The sequence below is a fragment of the Dendrobates tinctorius genome, unplaced genomic scaffold (assembly GCF_039654945.1).
Source record: "Dendrobates tinctorius isolate UK_male_01 unplaced genomic scaffold, ASM3965494v1 ptg000115l, whole genome shotgun sequence".
In the NCBI taxonomy this organism is placed as follows: domain Eukaryota; kingdom Metazoa; phylum Chordata; class Amphibia; order Anura; family Dendrobatidae; genus Dendrobates; species Dendrobates tinctorius.
The window spans coordinates 21,854,313-21,865,848 of NW_027361783.1; the positions used below are offsets into that span (position 1 = coordinate 21,854,313).

General features: G+C 38.2%; 1 protein-coding gene across 2 annotated transcripts; it reads right to left on the bottom strand.

Annotated features, from left to right (window-relative positions):
• Positions 1-337: 337 nt before the first annotated feature.
• Positions 338-11,293, bottom strand: MC5R (melanocortin 5 receptor). 2 transcript variants are annotated; one of them, XM_073590027.1, is made up of 2 exons: positions 11,164-11,293; positions 338-1,425 (listed from the first exon to the last, which is right to left on the bottom strand). In XM_073590027.1, the coding sequence occupies exon 2, from the start codon at positions 1,333-1,335 to the stop codon at positions 358-360; it is 978 nt and encodes a 325-aa protein (XP_073446128.1). In that variant the 5' UTR covers positions 1,336-1,425; positions 11,164-11,293; the 3' UTR covers positions 338-357. The 2 variants fall into 2 exon arrangements, with proteins under 2 accessions (XP_073446128.1, XP_073446127.1); XM_073590026.1 differs by lacking the exon at positions 11,164-11,293 and adding an exon at positions 3,011-3,112.
• Positions 11,294-11,536: the final 243 nt, after the last annotated feature.

Consider the following 11,536-nt stretch of genomic DNA (forward strand, 5'->3'; position numbering starts at 1 on the left):
CAACCGAACATTGAAATATTCGCTCATCTCTACCTATAATAAATGCTTTATTTTTATTTTCTAATTTTTTGCACATTTACAATTATATTTATGCACAGTACTTTTGGGAGTTTGCAACTTCCTGTGACTATTTCCATTTATTCTATGAAATACAGTCATTATCAGATTAGTTATTTATTTCAGCTGCATAAACTTTAGCTTTTAGAACATTTTGAAATGAAGCATTTCATTTTTTTTGTAAGCAATTTGATGCACATGTGCATCACCTCCACACTTGTTAAGAAAGCCATAAAAATATTCATGAAGAGAGGAAACTGCAAATAAAAGGATAAGCATGATGGTTTCAGGATTTTATTATTAATATTTGCTAGGCAGTTCACAGGTTATTCGCATATTGCAGCAACAAATGATTTCCTTGAATGTTTTTCGCATTTCTTGGCTGCGAAATGCATATATCAGAGGATCGATGACAGAATTGCACATTATAAGAATGAGGTACATATTAAAATGAGACATAAAACACACACAATAAAGGTTCTGTGGACATGAAATCATGAGAATTAGGTGGAGAAAGAATGGTGCCCAGCATACGATAAATATCCCTATTAATATAGTTAGCGTAATGGCGCCCTTCATGCTGGTTCTCTGGTGGACAGAGTTATAGCCTGGCAGAGCAGCTATCTTCTTTACATGAGTGCGTGCAAGCAAGAACATGTGAATATACAAAGATACCATGAGGAAAAGCATGGTGAAAAACATAGTAATAAGACATATTATTACATAAGTTGATTCATAGTAGAGAATAAATATAATACCACATCCTGTACAGAATGTCCAAATACAAGCAATAATGGCTCCAGCTCTCTTCACTGTCATGATGTTATGGTACCTTAATGCATAAAAGATGGTGATATACCTATCCACTGCTATGGCAAGTAAGCTGCACATGGAAGCCACCACTGAAATACAGATCATTGAATCAAAAACATTGTCAATATGACGTACGAAGGCATCTTCCATGACTAGATGTTTATTGTTGATAAGATTTATGGTGATCGTCTCCCATGCATTAGACACACTAACTAACATATCAGCTACTGCTAAGCTACACACAAACAAATACATAGGCGAATGCAGATTCTTGTTTTTAATAATGGCAGAGATGACTAAGATGTTTTCAAGGAGACTTACAATGCCAAGGGTTAAAAATACTTCAGCAGCTATTACCACTTGATCACATGATGATAATTTAGTCTTGCTTGTGGGCACCGTATTGTTGCCATCCAAGTTGCTTATATTAAGTTCCAGAATACGTGGATGCAATGATGAGTTCATCACTAAAGCAATATGGAGAACTTTTCTTCAGAAAGTTGTGCTGCAGTGATCTTTATAGTCCGAACCCATTGTCACAAGTGCTGTAATATGCTGGAAAAAAAATGAATATATTAATACAATTTAACCGTTTACTTTATTTTTACACTTACTCTTATACAAGTCAGATATTTTCACTTAAATTCGATTCAGTTTTTAAGAATGTCACTAGGACAGGATTTTCAAATGAAACTGAGGTGTTGATGAAATGAAGCTTTACTTTACATGTGTCAGGGAAAGCTAGATGACAATTATTGTAGCACCAGCTAAAGTTCTCCTTAGAACCATCAACCACTGTCCTAATTGTCCGATCAATGAGGATGAATTACATCCCTCCAAACTTTGAAGAATATTACAGAGGGACTGATTTTTATTATGCACAAAATAAGTACCCAACCCTCGCTGAGTCCCTTATATGCAACAATGGCAAACAGATTGCTTCTAATGAAGCCTATTAATATTTCACAGTATAGTACAATTTTCACGGTCCTAATAATACTCTTGCACACAGTATGAAACCACTATAATACACATGGTATAATACCCCCACAGCAGATTCCCCCACGCACAATATCATCAAACTATAGTACATCCCCCACACACAGTATGATGGCTCCATAGTACATTCCCAGGTACATAGTATGATGTCTCGAAAGTATATTTCCCTACAGAAAGTATGAAATCCCCATATTAGGTTCCCATCAACAGTTTGCTGCCTCTTCAGTACACTCCCCTGCACATAGTATGATGGCCTAAAAAACATTTCCCCACACACAGGATAATGTTTCCACAGTACACCCCCACTTCACACACAATATGATTCCTCATATTACATTTCCCCGACACCGTATGATGCCTGACAGTTACACAATGCACACAGTAAAATATCCATACACTGCATCCCTCCATACACATTATATCCCCAAAATACATTACAAAGCACACACACTATGATATCCCTTCAGTACATTCCAAACATAGTATGATGTCCCCACAATACATTACCTACACACACAATATGATGTCCCTACAATATATTCCCACACACACTGTTATCTTTTTGTCACAAATAGTCCTCTGATGCCCATATCATCCAGACAATTAAGCAATTGACCTATGAGTAACAGAGGAGGCTGCAGCTGTTTCCACTAAGGCAGATTATTTGGAAACTACCAGTGAGCATATGGTATATACAACTCCGATTCCCACGCATGGAAAATATGCATACATTCCTGGTACCGTCACTGCTAGCTCCACGATAACTCTAGAACTACTCACTGCCACCACCAGTCATTCTATACAGGCTGACTGGATGCCTGCTTCTGGTAGTGTATGGCTTTCAGGTGCAGTTTACAGAACAAAAGGAACTATTAAATTTTATATTTAATTCTGAACGTTAGGTAGTGTTCATAAAAATATACAAAAGATTTTACAAAGGAGACAAAACAATACAGCATATATATTCTGTCACTTCTGCATCTATGTAATATGTGTCTGAGGGATATGAGCATGGATCTCTGGACAAGTAATGGCAAATAATGTTGCGCTCTACCTTCCCTCCTTTGCTTGACTGGCTGCAAATGGCTAATCTAGGAAAGATGATGCAGTGATTCATTTTAACATGTTTTATTCACAGTACCTTGATGAGGTGAGGTAAGATGAAGGGCTGAAGATGAGGTAGAACATGGAGGTTGGATGTAGAGATAACAGGAGATTCCTCTCTTCAGTTCTGATACACATGCTACCAAGATGACAATGATCAGCAGAAAGGAGGTGAGGAAGAAGATAGGAGGAGTTACAGAGAGAAGCACTGTGGATATTACAGCTTCAGAACATAAAAACATTTAATAACAAAAGCCAGTGCATGGCAGCAAAGTATGAAAATGAATTAAGTAAACCATATAACTTTAGGCAAATGTCCCTGTAATGGCTGAAAGCACAATATACAATTACATAAAATAGACATGATTAACAAAGAACTTACCAGACTGATCAAAGAGATGATTCGGCTTAGCGAAGGAGAGCACTTTGATTGAAAAATGTCCAGTGATGGGAATTATATACTGATATGTATCTCTCTACGAGAACACAGATCATTTTTTGCCTTGACTTTTTATCAGCACCTGAGTTATACCCACACACTCCCTCTTGATGACCTCACATGGGCTGAGTTGTGGGATGTCCACAGCCCTTCAGGATTTTATGAGATTCCCAAAATTAACAATATCTTCACTCCAGATGATCGCAGAAGTTCCAGATTGCTGCCATATTTTTTATAGGGATTTTATGTTTACTCAGAGACCAAACATGACATGGATGTTGGCAGCGATCTCACCTCTATTGATTTAGGACTTATAGGCAGGTGTCATAGTTATGAAAAAATATACATATTCTTCCTTGATTAGTCCTGAAGTAGAAAATGTATATCCAATCACTATCAGATCTATACAAACGCCTCGATGAATGGTATAAATGTATAACATTTCCCTTGCAGGAGACAAAATTTTCATTTCAACTCAGGATGTATTTCCTGGAGACAAAAGGGACTTTTCCACTTCTCTATCTATGCATAAATATGTCCCTTTTGTTATCCGACTGTCTGAAAAGACCTTTCCTGTCTTATTACCTGTACTCTGGAGGGAATTTTGGCTTCAAAAGGAATTTTAATTAGATTTGTAACTTCCGAACTATATTTGTCAGCTGGGCAATTCTATTTCAAGGAAGCTTAGATTTCAAGCTCTTGTCTCCACTGGAAAAGAGAGAGAGGGGTTGGTAGGGGGCCAAATGCCCCTTCACTAGTGCTTTCAGGGATCTTCATATTTTTTATGAAAATACTGTAAAATACAAACCATATTGTGTGAATCTATGGCATAGCATCTGTTTGTGTCCATTGTGACATTTCTTGTGTGTGCAGGACAATTTAGTCTTCAAAGTCCTTTAAATTCAATCAGGCACAACATCCTCCCATAATTATCGTATTGTAAATCCTTATGACAGTTTTAGCATTGACATCTGCCGTGCTATGTTAGTGGAATCTGTCGTGTGATATGTTTATTGGTCATTGATTATTTGCTACCAGTAAATAATGCGATTTTATTTTCTAGCAGTAACGTTTGGCTTCTATAAGCATTTCATCGTTTAATATCCAGCTTTATTAGTAAAAGCCTATTTTATGCTGACTTGGTTTAAATTATCAAAGCTTGCTGACATGGGACATTCCTCTTCATTTTGATATATGAAAATATGTACTGTCTTTGATTTAGTATTGCTTAGCAAGTATAACAAATCTAATGGAGAGCGTCTGTTATCGCAATCCCTCATGTTCAGGAGCTAAGCCTACATACAGTACAGTATATAGTAATTTTTTTGTACATTGTTATACATTTAAATCCGGACATGCACATTTATTTAAAGCTGTTAGGCTGATTTCTCACTAGCGTTTTTTAGCGCAGCGCATCGTGCGCGTACATGCGCATGCGTCCCTACTGTATGTTTAACATGGGTGCGCATGGTCTAGCGTTTGTAAGCGTTTTTGTGCGCATTCGTTTTTTTCCAGTGTGCGCCTAGGCACGCCGGGCACACCCTGTTGCATTTTTTGTGCGCCCAACCTGTGTCAAAAAAATGCATGCGCACAAAAGCGCACGGAATGCGCAAAAAAATCACATTACAGTCTATGGGAACAAACTGGTTAAAACGCATGCGCATAAAATAAGCAAACGCATGCAAAACGCTTGATGCGTTTTTTGTATGCATTTGGACTGCGCACGCAGCGCAGCGCAAAAAAATGCTAGTGTGAAAGTAGCCTTAGATGTGCATAGTGTATGTCATAAAGTATGAAAGTAAGAGTTAAAGGGAACCTGTCACCAGAAAGAACGCCAGCATTCCTGTCTCAGTCACATGAGCGGTGCCAGGGCTGGTTCATTCATTGCTTTGAATACACAGAGCCGCAGCTTTAACTGCGCCCGCGGCACCGACTCACTTTAACTATGCTTTGGGGCTCACTGTCAGTCAGCACTGGGAGCTGGGTATTTTAAGAGCGACGATTGATCCAGCGCCATCGTCACCTCCATGACTGAAACTGAAATGCTGTGGGGGGGGGAATAAAGTTCATTTTCTACCTATTAACCTGTAGATTAGCCCCACATATGTAGGTTAATAAAGTTTTTTTCTGGTGACAGGTTCCCTTTAACATGTACACCATGGCAGGCACCTACTATACATAAATATCCAGCATAAAAATGATGTTATCAAGCATCCACACATCAACTTCTGACAGGTAAAACATCCATAGGTGACTCAAAAGGGAGCATGGAAAGGTCATCATACATCACGAGTCACATATTACAGGACGGCCACGGAAAGTAGCTGTACAATACCTTTATGTTTAATGCTTGCGTCAATGACTACTACACTAAAAAGGCTCTAAAAATTCAACTTGGGCTCATATTTATAAATGGCTTGACACTATTGCTGCCATAGCACACAGAAATGAATGCTGTTACCGAAATAATGTGGTGTTGTAATGGCTCGCTAGTTACAAGATATCTGAAATGTATTTATTCAATATCAGTACTTACAGTATATTTTATGTATTCTGTTTCTGTCCACATTTCTCATTTACTCTCTATTAGGAACAAATATCTTTCAGTATAAGATAATGAAGCACAGCATGTCCTCATAATAAAAAGAACTATATATATTTGCGTAGCAGAATCGTAAACTGTAATTTTAATAAATGGGCTAGTTTACATTATATCAAGGATGTCGAAAAAAATCCATCTACAAAGACAGTTTAACCCTTTATTTACTGACATAAAATGGTAAATGTTTGGTTGGTAGGTATATAAAGCTGATAGCCTTCAACTGCTATCGGAATGTGCATCTACTACAGGAGTCAAGATCCAACTGGCAAAGACTGCTCAACTCTTCACACAAACTTAATGCTCCCCATTTTAAAATCAACGGAGACAGCATAGTTTACATGCATTGTAGATATAAATCATGACTAATGTAAAGCAATAGTAGCAGACGTTCTGAAACTTGTAATGAAGAACTTGGTTTGTTAAGGAGAGACCCGTCTAATGTTATACAAGCCTTTTAAAGTACATTAGCAGCATGGTTAGTTTGTGGTTAATTTCTCTTTCTAAAAATGCTGGTGTACTATCATTTGAGAAATGGTGGAGTGAATGCTAATATTGTTTTTGCAAATGCATGAAAACGTATCTGTCATTAATATATGGGGTGGGGATAGGTATATTGCTGCTGTCAGTGAGGGAAAGATGGAAAGCGGAGAATTCTATTGTTAGAAGAAGAGGAGAGGAAAGAAAGACAACTATGCTGCCAGTAAGATCGTAGGTAGGGAGGCAATGCAGCTGCCAGTGAGAGAGAGGTAAGAAAGATGACAATGCTGCTGCTACTAGGTAAGAAGTAAGGAAAATGCTATTCCTTGTGGGGAAGATGGCAGTGGTGTAAGGATGTAAATAGACTAAATATTCCTGCTAGTTGACAAGGTGTAGGTATTGGAGGAATACTGTTGCCAATGTTGGAGAGATGGAGACTATACTGTTGCGAATACTGGAACGATTAAGAGAAATTGCAACTGCCACTGAGGGGGGGGGGTGTAGAGGAGAGAATGCTGCATCCAGTGATGAAGAATTTATGGGAATGATTGCTCCAATGGGGAAAGGGTTGGAGAATGGACAAAGATCCTGCCAAAATGGAAGACATAGGAAAAAGAAAAATGCTGCAGTATATGGACAAGAGGTGCAAGCCAAAGAGTGCAGCAATGCATTGTATGCGCCAAGATAAAGCCCAAGACTAAAGCAAAGTATGCAAACACCCTGCGGTAAATAAATAGCACTAGTGCATGAAAATAATATAGGTTGCTTAATTAACATAATTTTCATCAAAAAAGCCATCCCACCACATCACGGTGACCCTATTCGGGATATTTATTTATTGCAGGGTGTTTGCTTATTTTGTTTTTGTCTCGGTTCTTGTCTGTTTAGTGCCTATACACTGCATGCACACCAACTTATATTCTGGTTCATCTCATCAGGTTTTTGTAAACACCAAGATGTTTGCAAATATTAAACATCTGGAATGGCCTTCTAGAGTTTGGTCTTGTTAGTCATCTGGGAAAGATACCTTGTCAGTCTGGGTGGGATGGAGAATAAAAAGAAAGACAGAGAAGATGTTGTGTCGCCTATGAGTTATTGGGTGTAATTGCTATGTGTTCTGCCTGTGATCGCTTCTGATCAGTACTGTATTCTTTTGTATTATTTGCAATCTTCATGTGCACAGGTGATATCTGACCACTATATCATCATGGTGGTGACGTACTATTGGTCATGCTTGTGCTCACATTGTAATGTATACTATATAAGTGAAAAGGTGATATCTGACCAACTGATTAGTTATGTCCACTTTTATTTATCAGTATTGTGTTGACATTGAGGAGTGCATATGGGATTTTTCCTGTAGTTACCTTATTTGAATTCAGCCTCACTTGATAGTTGGGTTAGCTGCACATTTTCAAGTTTCACTCTTTCATTGGACATTGGGTGTCAGCACTCTATAGTGCTCAGTAGCTACATGTATAATTTCAAATATGTTTTAAACCACACCTTTTATTAGGTCTCTGCTAAGTCTCAAATTCTATACTGTATATGTTTTATGGAAAGGGGAAACACTGTGACCAAAGACCACTTTTGTGTGACCACTTTTTTTCTCTAAAGATTTTCTTTTACTGAATGTAAAGCACAGAATTATTTTTTATTTAGTTAATAGAGTTTACTAAAAAAAAAATCCAACAATAGTAAATAAAGTAAACAGAATTGGAAGAAAATTGGGCTTCTCAATTGGTGAAACACCCAAAATTCCATGAAAAAAGCACAAACTTTATTTGGGAATTCCAATTAATTAGCAACACCAACAAGTCATTAACCCCTTTCTGACGTTGGGTGTAAATTTACACTGACGTCGGACTCCCTCCCGTTGATGTGGGCTCAGGCGCTGAGCCCACATTTTTCCAGGACATGTCAGCTGTTTTGAACAGCTGACATGTGCCTGGAATAGCCGCGGGTGGAATTGCGACCCACGGCTATTAACCCATTAAATGTCGCTGTCAAACACTGACAGTGGCATTTAACTCATGCTTCCGGCCATTGGGCTGGAAATCTGCATACCAATGATCGCAGGTCACTGGTTCGTTGGTCTCCTGGAGACCTCTTTGGTTGTCAGTGCCGACTTGCTGTTAGCGCCACCCAGTGGCCGATGCTCAAAGCAAGTAAGTAATTCTGCTATATAGAGGCAATCTGATCATCGCCTCTATGTAGCAGAGCCGATCGGGTTGTGGCAGCTTCAAGTCTACCATGGAGACTATTGAAGCATGCCAAAAGTAAAAAAAAAAAATGTTTTTAAAAACTTGTTTTTCTTCTCTTTCAGGTTACATCAGGGGCTAATCTACAGCATTACCGAATGCTGTAGATAAGCCCCTGATGGCGGTGGCCGCAGGTTATAGGCCTAAAATGGGGTAACAGATTCCCTATCATGAAAATATCATGAATTGCTAGCTTTCCCAATCTATCTGAGGAATTGCTTTGTACAGTCATATGTAAAAGTTTGGGCACCCCTATTAATGTTAACCTTTTTTCTTTATAACAATTTTGGTTTTTGCAACAGGTATTTCAGTTTCATATATCTAATAACTGATGGACTCAGTTATATTTCTGGATTCAAATGAGGTTTATTGTACTAACAGAAAATGTGCAATCTGCATTTAAACAAAATTTGACCGGTGCAAAAGTATGGGCACCCTTATCATTTTCTTGATTTGAACACTCCTAACTACTTTTTACTGACTTCCTGAAGCACTAAATTGGTTTTGTAACCTCATTGAGCTTTGAACTTCATAGCCAGGTGTATCAAATCATGAGAAAAGGTATTTAAAGTGGCCACTTGCAAGTAGTTCTCCTATTTGATTCTCCTATGAAGAGTGGCATCATGGGCTCCTCAAAACAACTCTCAAATGATCTGAAAACAAAGATTATTCAACATAGCTTTTCAGGGGAAGGATACAAAAAGTTGTCTCAGAGATTTAACCAGTCAGTTTCTACTGTGAGGAACATAGTAAGGAAATGGAAGAACACAGGTACAGTTCTTGTTAAGCCCAGAAGTGGCAGGCCAAGAAAAATATCAGAAAGGCAGAGAAGAAGAATGGTGAGAACAGTCAAGGACAATCCACAGACCACCTCCAAAGACCTGCAGCGTCACCTTGCTGCAGATGGTGTCACTGTGCATCGGTCAACAATACAGCGCACTTTGCACAAGGTGAAGCTGTATGGGAGAGTGATGCGAAAAAAGCCGTTTGTGCAAGCACGCCACAAACAGAGTCGCCTGAGGTATGCAAAAGCACATTTGGACAAGCCAGTTACATTTTGAAAGAAGGTCCTGTGGACTGATGAAACAAAGATTGAGTTGTTTGGTCATACAAAAAGGCGTTATGCATGCGCTGTATTGTTGACCGATGCACAGTGACACCATCTGCAGCAAGATGATGCTGCAGGTCTTTGGAGGTGGTCTGTGGATTGTCCTTGACTGTTCTCACCATTCTTCTTCTCTGCCTTTCTGATATTTTTCTTGGCCTGCCACTTCTGGGCTTAACAAGAACTGTACCTGTGTTCTTCCATTTCCTTACTATGTTCCTCACAGTGGAAACTGACAGGTTAAATCTCTGAGACAACTTTTTGTATCCTTCCCCTGAAAAGCTATGTTGAATAATCTTTGTTTTCAGATCATTTGAGAGTTGTTTTGAGGAGCCCATGATGCCACTCTTCATAGGAGAATCAAATAGGAGAACTACTTGCAAGTGGCCACTTTAAATACCTTTTCTCATGATTTGATACACCTGGCTATGAAGTTCAAAGCTCAATGAGGTTACAAAACCAATTTAGTGCTTCAGGAAGTCAGTAAAAAGTAGTTAGGAGTGTTCAAATCAAGAAAATGATAAGGGTGCCCATACTTTTGCACCGGTCAAATTTTGTTTAAATGCAGATTGCACATTTTCTGTTAGTACAATAAACCTCATTTGAATCCAGAAATATAACTGAGTCCATCAGTTATTAGATATATGAAACTGAAATACCTGTTGCAAAAACCAAAATTGTTATAAAGAAAAAAGGTTAACATTAATAGGGGTGCCCAACCTTTTACATATGACTGTAGATCTAATATCATAGCTAATGCTGGAAGAATCCTGAAATAGTGAAATACCATAGTAATTAAGCATCACAACACACTTTTATTTTATTATTTTATTATACTCACTTTTATTATACTATAAACAGCATATATAGATGTGTTCGGCACTCTCACCCAACTCCAATTCTGCCTCATTAGGTTCATCTTGGAAAAGAAGAGAGAGACTAGCACTGGTACAGAGTGGGTGCCTTAGGAAGCCAGCAGTGGTCCAGGGAGGATCTGCTGTGATATGGATAATTAAGGGACATGGTGGCCATGACGTTTTATTGTTTTTAAACACCTTCCCTAACCATCTAGTTATTGGGGTTTAGGGCTGGGAGACCCCAGAGCATATTTAACAGCAATTTGATGGCAAGCAGTTGGGGCACAATCAAATTGCATAGAGTAAATTTGATCCAAATTGAAATATAGAATTAAATTTTATTGAATCTGCACAATTCGAAATTAGTCAAATTTGCAACCTAAATGAACGTGACATATGAATCAGACTGAAAATGACAATGCAAATGAGAGCTCTGAAGTACACCTCACCTGTGTTTCAGTATTTTGAGATAGAAGTGGAAAACCATCATTGAGCAGATTATAGTTGAACAGTAAATTGTCAGCAGAATGAAAGATGCAGATACAGGAGTAATGTCAGCATATCAGTAATGAGGCCCACCTGAAAAGAAAAACAACAATGTCCTTTGATACATGACTCTAAAAAGATTTAAAGGGCACATGGAGGACAAAGTAGACAGAAATTCCAAGACAAAAAAGCATAGGCAAAAATGTCTGGATTGTTAGCAACTGTCTTATATTAAGTAGAATTTCCTTTTCAGACTTCAAATATATCAGTGAATTTACCATTATAATAGTATTTATTTCAAGTAAGGTATTTAGGTATTTATTAAACTTTTTCAAA

What these genes read in the sequence shown, in the direction of transcription:
- MC5R (XM_073590027.1), bottom strand. Translation starts at nt 1,335, where the DNA reads ATGAACTCATCATTGCATCCACGTATTCTGGAACTTAATATAAGCAAC.